At 48.4% G+C, this 21,301-nt stretch overlaps 2 protein-coding genes across 2 annotated transcripts in view; both read right to left on the minus strand.

The window, feature by feature from the left end:
* Positions 1-14,350, minus strand: part of LOC141022967 (uncharacterized) — a 41,052-nt gene extending 26,702 nt beyond the window's left edge. Inside the window, exon 1 of the mRNA XM_073499259.1 lies at positions 13,877-14,350. Within this exon, the coding sequence (XP_073355360.1) occupies positions 13,877-14,350 (474 nt within the window). The remainder of the gene's footprint in view (positions 1-13,876) is intronic.
* Positions 14,351-14,638: 288 nt separating this feature from the next.
* LOC141022968 (uncharacterized) lies at positions 14,639-15,142 on the minus strand. The gene has a single exon (XM_073499260.1). The coding sequence runs from the start codon at positions 15,140-15,142 to the stop codon at positions 14,639-14,641; it is 504 nt and encodes a 167-aa protein (XP_073355361.1).
* Positions 15,143-21,301: the final 6,159 nt, after the last annotated feature.

Here is a 21,301-nt window from a genome sequence, read left to right on the forward strand (position 1 = left end):
CATCGGCCGTAGACTGTACGCGCAAAATAATGATTCCTCCACCTGACAGCTGGGACCCACCCGAAGGGCCTCTGTATTTCGCGAAAAAAACGTTCCCCCCGCTGACATGTCGGACCCACCAGCTATATCTTCGCACGCAAGGAAGTGCCTCCTTATTACGCACAAAAAAATGAATACCCCCTGCTAGCTGGGACCCACCATAGTGGGAGGATGACTTGTGGGCCAACTAAGTTGACGGGGACGGAGGGCTTTGTCAACTTAGTCAATATGAACGATTCTAGCTCTAGTGACTGTACGATGTCCATCCAACGGCCGTAGTGCTTCTTCAACCTTTTTTCTTCTTGCTCCAGCCGCCCAAAGCAGCGCCGGTCGTGCCGCATGCTCCTGCCTCCCGTGGCCGGCTGTGCTGCCGCGGAGGCCTCACCGCCCCCTACTATTCCCACCGCTAGCCAGGCCCTGCGGCGACGGCAGCCTCACACCGCAGCCGAACCAGTGAACCCTCGTACTCCTCTCCGCGTGGGCTTCCACTGCCACGTCTTCCCCGGCTCCGCGTTGTCCCCTTCCTAGGCCTCGTCGTCGTCCACCGCCGTGGTGCTCTCGGCGAGGCCTGGTCAACGTGGTCAAGGAACGACTTCCATCGGACGTGGACTGTACGTGGAGAGGCTGACAGCTCGGTCCACCGCCGCAGCAAGGAAGTGCCTCCTTGTTACGCGGAAAATAATGATTCCTCCACCTGACAGCTGGGACCCACCGGACGGTCCACTGTATTTCACGGAAAAAAAACGTTTCCCCCTGACTGCTGGGACCCACCAGCTTCATCTTCGCACGCAAGGAAGTGCGTCCGGGCAAAAAAACGATTCGCCCCCCTGACTGCTAGGACCCACCAGCTACACCTTCGCACGCAAGGAAGTGCGTCCGGGCAAAAAAATGATTCGCCCCCCTGACTACTGGGACCCACCGGCTACATCTTCGCACGCAAGTGCGTCCGGGCAAAAAAACGATTCGCCCCCCTGACTGCTGGGACCCACCAGCTACATCTTCGCAGGCAAGGAAGTGCCTGACAGTCGGGACCCACCTGGTCGAAGCGTACGTAGCGTTGTCATTCTGGTCGCGAACGTGTACGTACATACTGGTCGATGTAGAGGCGCGCTCGTGTCGTAGTAGAGGCGCGCACGTGTCGTAGTAGAGGCGCGCACATAGCATGTACACGTACGTACAGCGGCCAGGGTGCAAGAAAGAAAATACGGTCACGTATGTGTACATACGGGCGGGGTCTCGAACGCCTACTCGCGCATACGTACGGCCAGGGCTCGTGTACATGGCTGGGTCGGAACGGAGAAACAGCGTCGTTGTCGTGTTCATGGGGAGGCAACGGAATGTGTCGTGTTCATGAGGAGGCAACGGAATGCGTCGTGTTCATGGGGAGGCAACGGAATGCGTCGTGTTCATCGGGAGGCAATGGAACGCTTGGGAGCCAACCGGCTGGGTCGGAACGGAATGCGTGGTCGTGTTCATCGGGAGGGCGACGGAACAGGCGATGGAAACGAGGCCTGGCGTACCACAAAACGGAGGAAACGGACCTCCTACGTTCGGAACGGGGTCCTGTTAATCGGGAGGGGTGTGGCGTACCGCAAAACGGAGGAAATGGACCTCCTACGGTCGAAACGGGGGTCCTGTTGATCGGGAGGGGTGTGGCGTACCGCAAAACGGACGAAATGGACATCCTACAGTCGAAACAAGGGTCCTGTTGATCGGGAGGGGTGTGGCGTACCGCAAAACGGATGAAACGGACCTCCTACGGTCCAAACAGGGGTCCTGTTCATCGGGAGGGGTGTGGCGTACCGCAAAACGGGACTCCACGGGATACTGTTCATCTCCACTGTCGACCTCCTCCAGCCTCCACGGGCTACCGTCGACCTCCTCCAGCCTCCACGGGCTCCTGTTCATCCAGCCTCCACCGCGCGCTACTCCACCGGCTACTGTTCAACCACCCCTCCATGGGCACCCCTCCATCGTCTACTGTTCATCCAGCCCTCCACACCACGGGGTCCTGTTCAACCACCCCTCCACAGGCACCCCTCCACCGTCTACTGTTCATCCAGCCCTCCACACCACGGGGTCCTGTTCAACCACCCCTCCACGGGCACCCCTCCACTGTCTACTATTCATCTAGCCCTCCACACCACGGTGTCCTATTCATCTAGAGGCAACGCCACCGCTCACTGTTCATCCAACCCCCCCCCCCCCCGCGCAATGCTCACTGTTCATCCAATCGATCGGCTTCAGTTAGCAGCAGTAGTGAAGGAATCGCTCGATCGGGTTCAGTTAATAGCCATCGATCGATCGCTCGGGTTCAGTAATGCTTAGCTTGCAGTGCAATCGCTCGGGTTCAGTTAGAGCCCAACGCCTCGCTCGAGTTCAGTTAGAGCCAACGCCTCGCACACACATGCATACGTGTATGAGAGAAACGCGCATCGCTCGGCCCCCGACCTCCCACCGTAACCGGGAACTCCCCGAAATTTTCCTCCCCCTCACTTCTACCACGGTTTTTTCCGTCATGGACGGCCCAAAGAATGTCATGCAGCTGCGTCTCGGGCCCGCGCAGGACGAAAAGCCCATTTTCTGTCATGATTTTTTGGCATAGAAGTAGGAGCCCACCACATCTATGATGATACCGGGTTTTGTCACAATTATCGTCATAGAAGTGTCATATGTATGACAGGAAAAAAATTCGTTCGGCCCAAAATGTCACGGATGTGTCTTTTTTTTGTAGTGCATGCCGGCCAGTCTAAGTGTTCCGGAGCAGTAGCAACTGGGCTAAAAGGACTCCGGTAAGCCGGGCTGTAGCAGACTACCATGGCTCGGTGGAAGCACTAGACTACATTTCCCCATAAGAGAGGCTACCAAGGATAGACAACTAGGTTGTCGGATCCCACACATACCAAGCATTTCAATCATACACACAATATGCTCGATATGTGTAAATACAACATGGCATCACAACAAAACTCTACGACTCAAAGTATTTATTCAATAGGCTCCGAGGAGCGAGATATTACAAACATGGGTCTCATGACCCAACATTCAGAGCATACAAGTCAAAGCACATGCGGAAGCTTAACATGTCTGAGTACAGACATCTACAAATGAAAAAGGCTGAGAAGCCTGACTATCTATCAGATCCTGCCGAGGGCACAAGATCGTAGCTGAGGTATCAAGCTAAACGTCGAAGTCCACACGGAACTACTAGCGAGACTGAAGTCTCTCTGCAAAAACATAAATTAAGCAAACGTGAGTACAAATGTACCCAGCAAGACTTACATCAGAACTAACTACATATGCATCATTATCAACAAAGGGATGGTGGGGTTTAACTATAGCAAGCCAACTTTGACTCAGTGGCTAACCTGAACTACTACTGCAAGTAACTCTTTGAGGTGGCGCACACGCGTCCACATATTCACCATATCAATACACCACTATGGATCCGCTCCCATCTCCCTACGAGAACGCCATCCATAGCACTCACGCTTATCTTGTGCATTTTAGAGTATCCACTTTCACTTGTCTATGAACTGTATAGGCAACCTAGAAGTCCTTTACCGCGGACACGGCTATTCGAAAAGATCATTTATAACCCTGCAGGGGTGTACTTCTTCACACACGCACTCGCCACTTACCACCATGTACACGTCGTGTATCTCGGTAACCTTCAAGCGGAAGCCTGGCGAGGGAGTCGGCCACGACCTGACTAACCACACAAGTCTCTAGTCCAGGTTTATCGCCTATTCGGGTTCCATCCGCGAGGAGATCCGGCCGGGGTTTCGCTCACAGCCCCAAACGATGTGTGCAGGGTTCCCGAGACACCAAACGGGCGCCCGGTACACCGGGCCACGGTGTACCTACCGCATCATAGCCCACCCCTAGGGTCAGCGCTACGCACGGCCTCCAACACATATCCTACGAACACCAGAAACTAGTTGCAACTCCTGGACAGAGATCAAGGCGATTAATAAGTCGAGAGGGTCCATTGGTTTCGGGCCCAACGCGTGGTAGTAGCTGTTCATGGATCACAAACACAGAACTCAGTTCCTGAGGACGGTTTCAATGAGACAACACACCATGTACTCCTGCATGGCCTCTCACCGCTACCTTTACCAAATCGTGTTCACACACTTAGCCCTCAACAGTAGAACATGTTCACACACCTCCAATTCATCCCCGATGAATCAGACCTGACTCAACTCTAAGCAGTAGCAGGCATGACAACAAGCATGAATGAGTAGGCACATCAGGGCTCAAACAACTCCTACTCATGCTAGTGGGTTTCATCTATTTACTGTGGCAATGACAGGTCATGCAGAGGAAAGGGGTTCAACTACCGCAGCATGTAACAGTTGAATCGTTGTTGTCCTAATGCAGTAAAAGACAGCAGGAGCAAGAGAGCGGGATTGTATCGGAATGAACAAGGGGGTTTTGCTTGCCTGGCACTTCTGAAGATATTATAGCTCTTCATCGGTGTCATTGAACTCATCGTCGGCAAGCACGTCTATCGAGAGGGGACAAATACCGGCAACAGAGAAGGAAAACACAAGCAATGCAATGCACAATATGATGCATGATCATGACATGTCAATATGCTGTGTTTTGAGCTAATGCAACTAAAACGAGAAGGGTTTGGGTCATTTTGAACCAAAGGTTCAACCCCAAATTCAAATTATGATTTTAGTTAGTGCCTTATCATGTTTTGCGCTAAACAGCAAGGTTAAGTTGATTAAACATGCATGGAACGAGTACAGATGGAAAGATTGGATTTTTCTGATCATTTTTCATATATAAATCTTTGCATTTGGAGTTACAGATTAATTTCTATGAATTTTTGAAGTTTGTGATATTTTCTGGAATTTCCTGAATAAGAATAAATCCAGAAAATACTTATTGCGTCAGCACTGCATCACTGTGGCGTCAGCAGTCAACGGAGACGGTCCAGGTCAAACCTGACCTGTGGGTCCCATCGGTCAGTGACTAACCAAACTAATCTAATTTAGTTAGCGTTAAACTAACACTAATCTAGTTTAGTTGGTGGCCCGGGGCCCACACGTCAGTGACCCAGGGGGGTCAAACTGGGTCAACCCGGGTCAAACTCGCCGGAGTTGACCCGGGGCTCGTCGCCGGCAAGGCCAGGGACGGCGGAGAGGTGCTGCTTTCCTCCTCCGGTGACCAAATGGACGGCGGAGGGCATCTACAAGCAGCTGGAAGAAAACCACGTCGATTGGGGGTGGAGGTGGAGCTCGGGGTCGCCGGAAATGACGCCAGCGACGACCTTGGCGGACGCCGGAGCTCGGGCGAACTCGGGCTCATCGCTAGGGGGCACGGCGAGGCGCATGGAGTGGTGCTACGGGTCCTGGGGATGTGGTGAGTGCGGTGGCGTGCTCGGTTTCGAGCCAACGTGGTTGTGGACACGGCGGCGATAAGCAGAGGCGGCGGTGCATGCGGGCGAGCTCGATGCGGTATCTGTGGTGCGCGGAAGGGCGAACGGAGAGGGGGAGAAGGGGCAGGAGCTCACATCGGTTCCAGGGAGACGAACGGTGAGCTCGGAGGAGGTCGGATGGCGACGAGGCGGCGAGGGGGGTCTCCGGCGACGATCGGTGAAGACGAGGTCGATCGAGGCGGTGCAGAGCATGCGAGCGCTCGGGGCTCGGCTAGCTCGGTGAAGCAGACGACGGCGGAGCTCGTGGGCACGGTGGGGTGGCGCGAGGACGACGGTGGGCGCGTCTGTGTCGACGGTGCGGCGGCAGCTACGTCGGCCATGGCGGGAGAGGGCGAGAGAGAGGAGCAGGGGGCGAATGAGGTGTCCAGGGGATCGGGGCGGTGCCGCGGAGCTGCTTCGAGGCGCTGGTGAGGCAGGCGAGCAGGGAGGTGGCGTGGCGCGACGCGCGCGCGTGCGTTGTCTCCCTCCTCTGCCTTCTGGCAGAGGTAGGTGATGACTGGCACGGGCCAGGTGGGCCGGCCCAGCCAGGTAAGTGGCCTGTGGCCTTTCTCTCTCTCTCTCTCTCTTTTCCGTTTAATTCTGTTTTTCTGTTTTTCTGTATCTGTTGGGCTTTATTAAAAATAGCTAGACACTTCCAAAAATCCTGAAAATAATTGTGGGCTATGTTTAGATTATTCCCAACAACCCTCACTTATTTCCAGAATTATTTGGGCATTTAGATTATTTCATAGCATTTAAATGCCCAAATGCAAGTAGGTAATGATTTAATCCAGTGACCTTATGTGTCCTAGAAAAATGTGAACCAATTTTGGCAGAGGTTCTAACCCAAGGCAAAAATGATGGACATTTTAGAAGGGCATTTCAGGTTCATTGAAAAAATATTTTAGTAATCCCTAGTTGGATTAAGGGGGGGTGCTGGGGGTTCTGTCATCCCCATTTCAACTTTCTTAGAAAAGTAGACATGATGCAACACCAGATGCTAGCACTAGGCATTACCAGAACTAGGGATGTGACAAGTTCTTTGTAGACCTTCAGGTCCGTAGTTAGTAGCTAGATGGCTATCTCTCTCTCTCTCTTTGAATTCTCAATACAATGGTCTCTTGGAGATCCATATGATGTAACTCTTTTGCGGTGTGTTGGTTGGGATCGATGAACTTCGAGTTTATGATCAGATCTATATTTTTATATCCATGAAAGTATTTGAGTTTCTTTGATCTGTTTTATGCATGATCTCTTATAGCCTCGTATTTCTTCACCGATATTTGGGTTTTCTTTGGCCAACTTGATCTATCTATCTTGCAATGGGAAGAGGTGCTTTGTGGTGGGTTCGATCTTATGGTGCTTGATCCCGGTGACAGAAAGGGAACCGACATGTATGTATCATTGCTACTAAGGATAAAACGATGGGGTCTATCTCTACATAGATAGATGTTGTCTACATCATGTCATCGTTCTTATTGCATTACTCCGTTTTCCATGAACTTAATACACTAGATGCATGCTGGATAGCGGTCGATGTGTGGAGTAATAGTAGTAGATGCAGGCAGGAGTCGGTCTACTAATCTTGGACGTGATGCCTATATAATGATCATTGGCTGGATATCATCATGAGTATTTGAAGTTCTATCAATTGCCCAACAGTAATTTGTTCATCCAACGTTTGCTATTTTTATCGAGATAAGCCACTAGTGAAACCTACGGCCCCCCAGTCTCTTTCTCATATATTTGCCTTTGCGATCTACTTTTTCCTTGCATTTATATTCAGATCTATTAAACTAAAAATACAAAAATACCTTACTGCAATTTTCCCTATTTATTTTATTTGGCGTTCGATCTATCAATTTACTACGAATTTATATCATGTCCGTTTGCCTATCTTGAGGCGCCGTACCCCAGAAGGGATTGACAACCCCTTTAACATGTCGGGTTGCGAGGATTTGTTATCTGTGTGCAAGAGCTGTTTACGTTGTGTTGCTTGGTTCTCCTACTGGTTCGATAACCTTGGTCTAATATCTGAGGGGAATACCTACCGCCGCTGTGCTGCATCATCGCTTCCTCTTTTGGGAAATACCGACGTAGCTTCAAGCGACATCAAAAGGAATTTCTGGCGCCGTTGCCGGGGAGGATCTTCAACATATACCAAGTTCCTAATCACAAATCTCATCTCCTTGCAATTTACATTATTTGTCATTTACCTCTCGTTTTCCTCTCCCCCACTTCACAAAAATTTGCCGTTTTATTCGCCTCTCTTTTTTCTTTTGCCGTTTCTTGCCGGATCTGTTTTTGAGTGCAATCTTGTTGAGTAGTCATCATGACTCAAGAGAACACCAAGTTATGATATTTCTCAAATACCAACAACAATGATTTTATTGGCACTCCGATTGCTCCTCCCGCCACTAGTGCGGAGTCTTGTGATATTAATACTGCTTTGCTGAATCTTGTTATGAAAGATCAATTTCCCGGTACTCCTAATGAGGATGCTGCATCCCATCTTAATACCTTCGTGGAATTATGCGATATGCAAAAGAAAAAAGATGTGGACAATGATGTGGTGAAGATGAAATTATTTCCGTTTTCTTTATGTGATTCCGCAAAAAATTGGTTCTCTTCTTTGCCTCGCAATAGTATCGATTCTTGGAATAAGTGCAAAGATGCTTTTATCACTAAGTATTTTCCGCCTGCAAAAATTATTTCCCTTAGAACCCAAATCATGAATTTCAAGCAACTTGAACATGAGCATGTTGTACAATCTTGGGAAAGGATGAAAATTATGCTAAGGAATTTCCCAACTCATGGGTTAAATCTTTGGATGATCATACAAAAAATTTATGCGGCATTGAATTTTGTTTCTCGTAATCTTTTAGATTCCGCCGCGGGTGGTACTTTTATGGAAATTACTTTGGGTGAAGCCACCAAATTGCTTGATAATATCATGGCAAATTATTCACAATGGCATACCGAAAGGGCTCCTACTAGTAAAAAAGTTAATTCGGTTGAAGAAATTTCTTCTTTGAGTGAAAAAGTTGATGCTCTTATGAAATTTGTTGCTAGTAAAAGTGCTCCTATTGATTTTAATGATATGCATTTGTCTACTTTCATTGAGCAAAGTAGTGATGCCATAGATGTGAATTTTATCTCTCGAAATAATTTCAATAACAATGCTTATAGAGGTAATTTTAATCCTACGCCTTTTCCTAGTAATTCCTCAAATAATTATGGTAATTCCTATGGAAATCAATCTTATAATAATAATAGGAACACCTCTGATCATGAGAATAATATTAAAGAATTTATCAACACGCAAAAAGTTTTCAACACTTCCATAGAAGAAAAGTTGAGTAAGATTGATGATTTGTCTAGAAGTGTTGATAGAATTGCTCATGATGTGGAAAATCTCAAGATGAAAATTTTTGTGCCTAAAGTAGATGAATCAATTAAATCTCTTTATGTTTATATGGATGAAAGCAAGAAAAGAACCGCTACGCTTAGAGCTAAAAGAGAATTTTAGAAAAAGTGTTTTCTAGTGATTTCTTTCGCAAAGTGATGAAGATTTTAAAATGATTGGTGTTTCTTCTATTGATTCCTTGTTTAGAAAAGTTAAGATTGATGAAAAAGGGACTGAAGAAGAGTCAACTTTAGGTAGAAGGCGTCCCAATATTTCGGAGGGTGAAAATCTTGTTGAGAAAATTGATGAAAGTGGGTTTGAAGAGGTCAAAACTTTAGCTAGTGATGTGCCCACTCTTTTGGAATACAAAGACTTTAATTGTGATAGCTGCTCTTTGATTGATTGTATTTCTTTGTTGCAGTCCATGATAAGTTCACCCTATGCTATGATGAAAGCTTTTGAAGAAAAATTGGAATTGAAAGTTTCAATTCCTAGAATATTGCATGATGAGTGGGAACCTACTATCAAAGTCAATATTAAAAATTATGAATGTTTTGCTTTGTGTGATTTGGGTGCTAGTGTTTCTACAATTCCGAAATCTTTATGTGATGTGCTTGGTTTTACTGATCTTGAAGATTGTTCTTTAAATTTGCACTTGGCGAATTCTACTATTAAAAAGCCTATGGGAAGAATTAATGATGTTCTTATTCTTGAAAATAGGAATTATGTGCCCATATATTTTATTGTTCTTGATATTGATTGCAATCCGTCTTTTCCAATTATTCTTGGTAGACCGTTTTTATGCACTATCGCTGCCGTGATTGATATGAAAGAAGGCAATATTAAGTTCCAATTTCCTTTGAGGAAGGGTATGGAACACTTCCCTATAATAAGAATTAGTCCAGCATATGAATCAATCATGAGGGCATCTTATGGATCTCGAACCAAAGATGACAAAACTTAGATTCTTGCTTTATGCCTAGCTAAGGGCGTAAAACTATAGCGCTTGTTGGGAGGCAACCCAATGAATAAAATTTATTTTTGCGTTTTGCTTTCTATTCTTGAGTGTTTACACAATTATTCTACTGTTATGATTGTGTTTTTTGTGTTTTAGTTAGTGCCTGTGCCAAGTAAAGCCTTTAGGATCTTCTTGGGTGATAGTTGTTTGATCTTGCTGAAAAACAAAAACTTTTGCACTCACGAAAACAATTCTCATTTTTTTACCAGAGCGTGATAAAATACTAATTCTTTTTGAATAAGATTAATATACAAATTGCTCAGGTCGTCCTAATTTTTCAGAATTTTTGGAGTTCCAGAAGTTTACAAAATAGTCAGTTTGCTACAGACTGTTCTGTTTTGACATATTCTGTTTTCTTTGTGTTGTGTGCTTATTTTGATGGCTCTGTGGTTTTCTTTGATGATTTTTTGCCATAGAAAACTTGGAATACAGTAGATATAATGCAAAAACAAAATATGAACTGGTTTGGTACAGTACTTATAGTAGTGATTTTCTTTCTTTTACTAACGGATCTCACGAAGGTTTTGTTGAGTTTTGTGTGATTGAAATGTTCAAGTTTTGGGTTATCTTACGATGGATGAAGGAATAAAGGATAGAAGAGCCTAAGCTTGGGGATGCCCCGGCATCCCAAGCTATTATCCAAAGATGAGCAACCAACTAAGATTGGGGATGCCCCCGAGTGGCATACCCTCTTTCTTCTAACGACCATCGATATTTTACTCGAAGCTATATTTTTATTTGTCACATAATATGTGTTTTGCTTGGAGCGTCTTGTATGATATGAGTCTTTGCTTGTTTTATTTTGTTTTTTAAGTCTTGATCCCTTTCTGGACACACCTATTTGAGAGAGCCAAAATTATGTCATGACTTGTTAGAATTGCTCTCTATGCTTCACTTCAATTTTTATGAGCTATGGACTTGCTCTAGTGCTTCACTTATATCTTTTTTAGCACGGTGTGCTTAGTATTTTTGATGAAATGCTCTCTTGCTTCACTTAGATTTATTTGAGAGTTAGTAAAATTTTCAAGAAATTCTCTCTTGCTTCACTTAAATTAATTTGAGAGAAAGAAAGAAAATTTATGCTCATGATCTTCACTTATATTTGTTTGAGCTTATGAAAAGCAACACATGAAAATTAGTCCCAAAGTGATAGATATCCAAGAAGGATATAATAAAAACTTCCATGAAGATCATTGGACAAAATAAACTTGATTCTTAGTAATAGTTTTGAGATATGATGATGTGATATGTGAGTTATGTTGATGAGTAATTATGCTTTAGTAAGAATATTGGTGTTAAGGTTTGTGATTCCCTATGCAAGTACGAAAGTCAATAGTCATGAAATGAAATTATATCCTACTTGTGGTACATTATTCGGTGTTATTTATGCTTAATGCTTGCTTATGAGATTATTCATTTCTTGGTTGGTCGCTTATCAATCTTTTGCTAGCCTTCATTTTGCACTAAGTATGATCTCTACTTGTGCATCCAAAAACCCTTAAACCAGTTTTGCCACATGAGTCCACTATATCTACCTATATGCGGTATTATTTTGCCGTTCTAAGCAAATTTGTATGTGCCATCTCTAATTTTTAAAATAAACTTCTCTTTAGTGTGTTTGTTTCGCTCGCGGAGCGGTGAGGGGTAGCTAATATTTTCCATGCTAGATGTGTTATTCTCAAGATGAGTGTTTATTCACTTGTCATTGCACGAGAGTAAGGCAAAGGTATTAGGGTGCCCAATCCCGAAATGAAAAATGAATTTACTTTATGTTGTCAAATAATAAATTCCTTGGAAAGTGTTGGTATGGAGGGCAACCGTGGATACGGCTAGCCATGGAAAGTGAAAGTATGGTTGAAAAAGGAATAAACTTTATTTTCTGTTTGGGAACCGCCTATGATATATCTAGCGTGGAAAGTGTTGGGAACTCTAAGTCGTTTTCGTTGGTGGGATGGATACACCTCCCAAAATGTTTTTATCTCTAAGTTTTTCTCTTTGAGCTCTGGCACCTCTACAAATCCCTACTTCCCTCCGCGAAGGGCCTTTCTTTTACTTTATGCAAATTTTTTATTTTTGAATTTGAGTCTCCATCTTCTCTTACAGAAGCACCAACTAGGAGGCAATATGATCGTACTTAAGTATTGGGTGTAACTAATATGCCAGTGTGTTTCATTAATGGATCAATGGTTGAGCATGATGGGCTAGGGATAGCTTATTTTAGCGTTGATATTTTGAAAGACATGGTTGCTTGTTGGTATGCTTGAGTATTTAAATTGTCATGTCAAAACTAGACTATTGCTTCGAACAATATAAAAGTCCAAATGTCCATGCTATAAAGAAAAGAAAATATGATATGACATGATAAGCAGCATTCCACATCAAAAATTCTGTTTTTATCACTTCCCTACTCAAGGACGAGTAGGAGTTAAGCTTGGGGATGCTGATACGTCTCCAACGTATCTATAAATTTTGCTTGTTCCATGCTGTTATATTATCAATCTTGGATGTTTTATAATCATTTTATATCATTTTTTTGGTACTAACCTATTGACATAGTGCCAAGTGCCAGTTGCTGTTTTTTTCATGTTTTTCATCACAAAAAATCAATATCGGACGGAGTCCAAATGCCATGAAACTTTACGGAGAATTTTTATGGGCCAGAAGGAACACAATGAGCCCTAGCTGCGCCTGGGGGATGCCCCGAGGGAGGCACAACCCACCAGGGCGCGCCAGGCGCGCCTGTGTTGTGCCCACCTCAGGTGCCCCCCAGACCGCCTCTTTGCTCTATAAATATCCCAATATTCCAAAAACCCTAAAGACGTCGACGAAATATTCATCCAGCCATCGCAGAGTCTAGAACCACCAAATCCAATCTAGACACCATCTCGGATGGGGTTCACCACCTCCATTGGTGCCTCTCCGATGATGCGTGAGTAGTTCTTTTTGGACCTTCGGGTCCGTAGTTAGTAGCTAGATGGCTATCTCTCTCTCTCTCTGAATTCTCAATACAATGGTCTCTTGTAGATCCATATGATGTAACTCTTTTGTGGTGTGTTTGTTGGGATCGATGAACTTTGAGTTTATGATCGGACCTATCTTTTTATATCCATGAAAGTATTTGAGTTTCTTTGATCTCTTTTATGCATGATCTCTTATAGCCTCGTATTTCTTCTCCGATATTTGGGTTTTGCTTGGCCAACTTGATCTATTTATCTTGCTATGGGAAGAGGTGCTTTGTAGTGGGTTTGATCTTACGGTGCTTGATCCCAGTGACTGAAAGGGAACCGACACGTATGTATCGGTGCTACTAAGGATAAAACGATGGGGTCTATCTCTACATAGATAGATCTTGTCTACATCATGTCATCGTTCTTATTGCATTACTCCGATTTTCCATGAACTTAATACACTAGATGCATGTTGGATAGCGGTCGATGTGTGGAATAATAGTAGTAGATGCAGGCAGGAGTCGGTCTACTAATCTTGGACGTGATGCCTATATAATGATCATTGCCTGGATATCGTCATGAGTATTTGAAGTTCTATCAATTGCCCAACAGTAATTTGTTCACCCACCGTTTGCTATTTTTCTCGAGAGAAGCTACTAGTGAAACCTACGGCCCCCGGGTCTCTTTCTCATATATTTGCCTTTGCGATCTACTTTTTCCTTGCATTTATTTTCAGATCTATTAAACTAAAATAAAAAATACCTTGCTGCAATGTTCCCTATTTATTTTATTTGGCATTCGATCTATCAATTTACTACAAATTTATCTCACGTCCATTTGCCTATCTTGAGGTGCCGTACCCCGGAAGGGATTGACAACCCCTTTAACACGTCGGGTTGCGAGGATTTGTTATCTATGTGCAGGAGTTGTTTACGTTGTGTTGCTTGGTTCTCCTACTGGTTCGATAACCTTGGTTTCATATCTAAGGGAAATATCGACGTAGCTTCAAGCGACATCAGCGCCCGGCGCTGCACTTGCCAGGCTTTGGTCTCGTCCATGGGGAGAACCCCGTTCTCCAGGAACTCTGAGATGGGTAGGGCCCATGATGGGGCCGTCACCACTGCGAAGATGGCCACTATGGCAGGTTCTAGGGCGGCAGCCCCCGAGCCGGAGGTGGTAGCCCCCGGGTTGGGGACGACGGCGGACGGGTTGAGTGTGGCAGCCCCCGAGCCGGGTTGGGCAGTCCCTAGGTTGGGTTCAGCAGCCCCCGGGACCGGTAGAGACGCGGTCGGGTTGTCCGGGACGAAGATGGACTCGGAGTCCGGAGACGGCTTGACAGACGGCTTGTGCACGTGCTCAAGGGAGACGCCAAACGAAATGGACTGCCGGGATGAGCCAATCTTGGCTAGTGCGTCAGCGGCTTCATTCTCCATGCGCGGGACATGGAGGAACTCACAGCCGTCGAAGAAGCCGGACAGCTGCTGGACGAGGAAGCGGTAGCTCGCCATGTTGGTGTCATGAGAGTCCCACTCACTGGAACACTGCTGCACCACCAGATCTGAGTCGCCGTAGCATAGGATGCGCCAGATGCCGAGTTCCTTGGCAAGGCGGAGGCCGTGCACAAGGGCTTCGTACTCGGCGACGTTGTTGGGGGCGGTGAAGTGGATCCGGAGCGTGTACCGAAGCCGGTCACCCTTCGGGGAAGACAGCACGATGCCGGCTCCCAAGTTGAGGCGCATCTTAGATCCGTCGAAGTGCATGCGTCAGTGCATCGAATCCGGCGGCGGTGACAGGTACTAGGTATCGGTCCAGTCGATGAGGAAGTCGGCCAAAGCTTGGGACTTGATCGTGGTGCGGGGCTCGTAGAGGATGGTGCGGCTGGCTAGCTCGATCGCCCACTTGGTGACCTGGCCAGAGGCGTCTTGGCAACCAATAATCTCGCCGATGGGGGCCGTGCTGACGACTGTGACAACATGCTCTTGGAAATACTGCTTCAACTTCTTGGCGGTAAAATAAACGCCGTAACACATCTTCTGGTAGTGCAGGTAGTTCTTCTTCAAGGCGGAAAGCACCTCACTCAGGTAGTAGACTGGGCGCTTAACAGGCTGGATCTTGCCCTTCTCTGGTCGCTCGACCACCACCACTGTGCTGACCGACCGCGAGGTGGCGGCAATGTAGAGCAACAACGGCTCCTTCTCGGTCGTTGCGGCCAGGACGGGTGCGGTGGAGAGCATGCGCTTGAGATCCCGGAAAGCTTCGTCCGCCTGGTCATTCCACTTGAACGGCGCCGTCTTCTTCATCAGCTGATATAGGGGCAAGGCCCTCTCGCCCAGCCGGCTGAGAAACTGGCTGACCAAGGCCAAGCAGTCAGTGAATTTCTGGACATCGCACAGCTGAGCCGGCCTGTGCATGCGCTCGATGGCCTTGATCTTCTCCGGGTTTGCCCCAATGTCGTGCTCTGAGACGACGAAGCCGAGTAGCTTTCCAGCCTAGACGCCGAAAACGCACTTCTCCGGGTTGAGCTTTATCCGGTACTCGCGCAGGTTGGCAAAGGTTTCCTTCAGGTCGTCGAGGAGCATGAGGTGCTGCTTCGTGCTGACCACGATGTCGTCCACGTAAATGTGGATGTTGCGGCCGAGTTGCGGCAGCAGGCATTTCTGCATGCAGCGTTGGAAAGTGGCGCCGACGTTCTTCAAGCCGAACGACATGGTGATGTAGCAATACACCCTGAAGGGCATGATGAAGGACGTCTTCAGGGCGTCGGCCGGGTCCAGCTTTATCTGGTGATAGCCGGAGTAAGCATCTAGGAAGGACAGGAGCTCACAGCTGGCGGTGGAGTCGATGATTTGGTCGATTCGCGGGAGGGCGAATGGATCCTTGGGGCAGGCCTTGTTCAGGCTGGTGTAGCGATACATATGCGCTAGGTCTTGTTCTTCTTCAGGACGAGGACAGGGTTGGCCAGCCACTCGGGTGGAACACTTCCATGATGAAGCCGGCCTCCGGGAGCTTGGCGACCTCCTCACCGATGGTTCTTCTCTTCTCTTCGGAGAAGCGACATAGGGGTTGACGGACGGGCTTGGCGTCCTTACGGACATGGAGTTTGTGCTCGGCATACTTCCTCGGGATACCCGGCATGTCCTTTGGGGTCCATGCGAAGATATCCCGATTCTCACGGAGGAAGTCGACGAGCTCGCCTTCCAATTTGCTGACGAGGCGGGTGCCCATGAGGACGTACTTGCTGCAGCTGGGGTCTTCCAGGTTCAGCTTGACCTTCATAGTCTCCTTGGAGGGCTGGAACGAGGCCTCGTCGGCCGGCTCCTTAGCCGAAGCCGGCACGGCCGGTGTCTCATTGGCCAGCGCGACGATCCGGTCGAGCTGGCGCTGCTCCTCGGCAATGACCAGTGACTCGGCCAGTCTGGTGCCGTCTCCGGCGCACTCCAAGGACTTGCCGTAATCGCCGGTGATGGTGATGAGGCCCTTCCGACCCGGCAGCTTCATTTTCAAATAGGCGTAGTGGGGGACCGCCATGAACTTGGCGAGTGCAAGCCGGCCCAGCAGCGCATGATACGCGTTGGACAGGTCCACCACCTCGAACCAGAGCGGCTCACGTCGGAAGTGGTCGCTGGTGCCGAACAGGACATCGAGCCGGATTCGGCCGATGGGGGAGCAGGAGAGGCCGGTCACGATGCCGTGGAAGATCGTCCGGGTTAGCTGATGTCTACTATGCAAGTTTATTCTTGTAGACACGTGTTGGGCCTCCAAGCGCAGAGTTTTGTAGGACAATAGAAATTTTCCCTCAAGTGGATGACCTAAGGTTTATCAATCCGTGAGAGGTGTAGGATGAAGATGGTCTCTCTCAAACGATCCTGCAACCAAATACAAGAAATCTCTTGTGTCCCCAACACACCCAATACAATGGAAAATTGTATAGGTGCACTAGTTCGGCGAACAGATGGTGATAAAAGTGTAATATTGATGGTAGAAATATATTTTTATAATCTGAATAAATAAAAACAGCAAGGTAGCAAATAGTAAACGGACACAAAAACGGTATTGCAATGCTTGAAAATGAGGCCTATGGTCCATACTTTTGCTAGTGCAATCTCTTAACAGTGCTAATATAATTGGATCATATAACCATCCCTCAAAGTGCGATAAAGAATCACTCCAAAGTTCCTATCTAACGGAGAACATAAGAATAAATTGTTTGTAGGGTACGAAACCACCTCAAAGCTATTCTTTCCGTTCGATCTATTCAAGAGTCTGTACTAAAATAACACAAAGCTATTCTTTCCGTTCGATCTATCCTAGAGTTCGTACTAAAATAACACCAAAGCAAATTCATATTCATAATTAATACTCAATCCAACACAAAGAACTTCAAAGAGTGCCCCAAGATTTCTACCGGAGAAACAAAGACAAGAACATGCATCAACCCCTATGCATAGATTACCCCAATGTCACCTTAGGAATCCGCAAGATGAGTGCCAAAACATATATCAAGTGAATCAATACGATACCCCATTGTCACCACGAGTATTCAATTGCAAGACATATATCAAGTGTTCTCAAATCCATAAAAGTATTCAATCCGATAACAACGAAATCTCAAAGGGAAAACTCAATTCATCACAACAAGATAGAGAGGGGAAAACACCATATGATCTGACTATATTAACAAAGCCCGCGATACATCAAGATCGTGACATCTCAAGAACACGAGAGAGAGAGAGATATATTAAACACATAGCTACTAGTACAAACCCTTAGCCCCAAGGGTGGACTACTCCCTCCTCATCGTGGTGGCCGCCGGGATGATGAAGATGGCCACCGGAGATGATTCCTCCGTCCGGCAGGGTGCCGGAACGGGGTCTAGATTGGTTTTCGGTGGCTACAGAGGCCTGCGGCGGCGGAACTTCTGATCTAGGTTAACCCCGAAGGGTTTTGGAATATTTGTGAATTTATAGGGTAAAGAGGGGGTGCGAGAGGCCACCGAGGTGGGCACAACCCACCTGGGCGCGCCTGGGCCCCTAGGCGCGCCCTGGTGGGTTGTGCCCCCCTCGGCGTACCCCGCAGGTGCTTCTTTGGCCCACTGTTGGTCTTCTGGTCCATAAAAATCTCCGTGAAGTTTCGTTGCATTTGGACTCCGTTTGGTATTGATTTCCTATGATGTAAAAAACAAGCAAAAAACAGCAACTGGCACTGGGCACTGGGTCAATAGGTTAGTCCCAAAAAATGATATAAAGTTGCTATAAAATGATTGTAAAACATCCAAGAATGATAAAATAATAGTATGAATACTTCATAAATTATAGATATGTTGGAGACGTATCATCAGCTCCAAGTCTTTGGCCTCGAGGCCGAGCTTGGTCGTGGTGTCGCGGTAGAGGATGTTGATGTTGTTGCCGCCATCGAGGAGGACCCGGGAGAACTTGCACGTGCACCGGGGTGTGACAATGGTGGGGTTGAGGACGAGGGCGTAGCCACCTGGATTTGGCATCACGGCCGGGTGGTCTTCCCGGGTCCAGGTGACCGGGCGCTCCAACCAATGCATGTATTCCGGCTTGGCCGGGATGATGGTGTTCACCTCCTGTCGGAGCAGGCGCTCGCTACGTTTGTCGTCGCCGAGACTGGTGAAGACGACGTAGGTCGCATTCTGGTCGGGGTAGATGTCATCGCGCATCGCGCCGCCAGCTGGGGGCGGGAGTGGAGGAGGCGGAGGCGGCAGCCCCGCACCCAGAGCCGGGGCTGGAGGAGGCGGGATGTCGCCCCTCATGATGCGCTTGGTGATGGCGCATTGCCGGAGCATGTGCGTTGACGGCCTCACGCCGCTATGGTGCTTGCAAGGAGCGTCGAGCATCTCCTCGAAGCTCATGGCGGGTTGCCACGCCGTCTTGCCGGTCTGCCGGCGTTTGGTGGCTGGCTCGGCCGCGGGTGCCTGTTCGGCGGCCGCGATGAGCCGGTTGTCGTAGCGATGAGCCAGCTGGTCGGCTTTGCGCTTGTTGTTCTGTTGCCGGCTGCTCTCGCCGGCTGGCTTGGGAGGGGGAACCGGCTTCGCCTTGCCGGCTTCATCTAGCGCCACCTAGATCTTCATGGCAGAGTTGGCGTTGGCGTACTTGTCCGCCGTCACCATGAGCGCGACCATGGTGGCCGGCTCGGAGCGCAGTAGCTTGTGCTTGAAGAGGCTGCCATCCCGGCAACCGCTGATGAAGTACTGGATGGCCTGACAAGGACGCCCTCGCAGCTGTTCCGGAGCTCAGTCCAGCGTGCGAGGTACTCGCAGCCGGTCTCCATCGGCCCCTGCACGCACATGGCGAGCTGGCTGGGGCGGCCGGGCCGCTTGTAAGTGCCAGTGAAGTTGCGCACGAATGTCTGCTCGAAGTCGACCCACGCATTGATGCTACCAGCCAGCAGGCTATTCAACCACGTGCGGGCCGAGCCCTGGAGCATGAGCAGGGAGCAGTGCACGGCGAGGCGGCGATTGCCGCCCGCGATGCCGATGGCGGTGGTGTAATCGATGAGCCAGTCCACCGGCTTGACTGTGCCATTGTACTTGAGGGTGTCGCGGGGAAGCGTGAACCCTTTGTGGAAGGGCTCATCCCAGATGCGCACGCCGAAGCAAGCCGACCCGACACTGTTGTTCTCCTCTAGCTCCAAGGAGAGGGCGAGTTTGTCAAGGCGGTGGCGAGCGTCGGTGTCGTCGATGGCGCACGGGCCAAGCCGGATAGCGACAGCGCCGCGAGGGGCCGGGTCGGCTGAAGCCGGACGACGGCCGGGTGGCGGGGGAGGACCGCGTAGGCACCGGTCTTCCGGGGCCGGCTTGTCGGCCAAGCCGCCGATAGTCGCCGGGGCGCGGTTGCGCCGGGTCTGGGTGCGGCTGGAATGAGCTTCACCGAGTGGCGAAGACGCCGTGTTCTACTGGTCAGGATTGTCGGCGCGGAGCGAGGTGGATCCCGCAGGCTTGGCGAGCTGGTTGAGGCGGTCCTGCTGCGCGTTGGCTGCGTCGAGGAGGTCATTCACCCGCTTCAGGCGGTCCTTCAGCTCCTCGCCGATGAGCTGGTCCAGGCCGACTACGTGTGGCACCCCGGCTCAGAGCGACCGGTTTACCATGCATTGCCAGCCCAGAGACCATGGCTTCTGGCAACACACAACATCTTGGTACAGAAAACAACCGCTTTATTGATGCTAGCGGAACAGAGTTTATATTACAACAGTTGTCGAGGCCAAGCAGCACACCAGGTGCAGCTGAACAATATGTACATTATTTAGTGAACATAAAGGGGCCTCGATCAGAACAACTACGTGGCAGCGGAATAACATCGTAGCGGAAGCTCCATATCACAGGGACACCGATGAGGACACGATCTAGACTCGAGCAGCCCTCTTCTCCAACGAGACTTTCCTGAAATCTGGCATGACACGCCAGGTCAGTACATTGAATGTACTTGCAAGCTCACAACAGGCATAATCATAATGGCAAACACTATCATGATACTTAACCAATTAATAATTATGCAACACTATATGTCAAACATGCTGTGATCATGCTCGAACGTCCCTCGGCACAACTTACCAACCGTGATCATTCTCGGATCACAAACAAACCACCAACGTGGTCTTAACCAGAGTAACTCGTGATCCTTACGGCGATCACAACCATGACCAATATCTGGTCCCGAATATCTCGATGGCCTTTCTGCCATCCTCAACAATGCAAAGTTCATAGCTTAATGTGCAAATTTTATTAAACGTTGACTCATGGTGGGACCTACTACGAGGTGTCTGTGACCGTGGACTCGGCTATCGATAGATTATACACTCTGCAGAGGTAGCACACTGTACCCACACCACGGAACCCATGGCCTCGCACTCCCATTCGGGTGGACCAACGGCATTCCGACGAAACCCTTCCATTGTCATGACACTCTCCCGGCCACTCTGACCCAATCCCCAACGGGCTAGTCCTGGGTGGCCCCGTGTCTACCAAAGACACACCGACCACCGTCGTGGCCAAAACGATCCCACTCGGGGACCCGGTACCATAATCTCAACAACGGGCACACAAGGTTATGCCTGCTTACCGGGCCAGGGTAAGCACGACATAACCTGCCCTAGTTGGAGGCACCGACCAGAGGCAATGTCAATGGACCGAATCAAGGCCTTCCCACAAAGGCAAATGTGGTTGCACTGGGAAAAACTCGATTCAGCGGCACCATGACCCAGTCAACGGTATATTCAAGTTGAGTTACTTTCAGGTTCAACTTAAAATGAAAATGATCGGTGTCATAACATGCCATGAAATGCAAAACTACACATGCATCACTTAATAACGAAAATGACCGATGTCATCCATATTCACACTAAGCATAAACATCAACAACTCATATTACTTTGTTGATCAAGATAACTCACATATTAACCAAACTATTTTGCACCAAGTTTCATTATTTTCTCATGCA

Source organism: Aegilops tauschii, chromosome 5 (assembly GCF_002575655.3).
Source record: "Aegilops tauschii subsp. strangulata cultivar AL8/78 chromosome 5, Aet v6.0, whole genome shotgun sequence".
NCBI classification, from domain to species: domain Eukaryota; kingdom Viridiplantae; phylum Streptophyta; class Magnoliopsida; order Poales; family Poaceae; genus Aegilops; species Aegilops tauschii.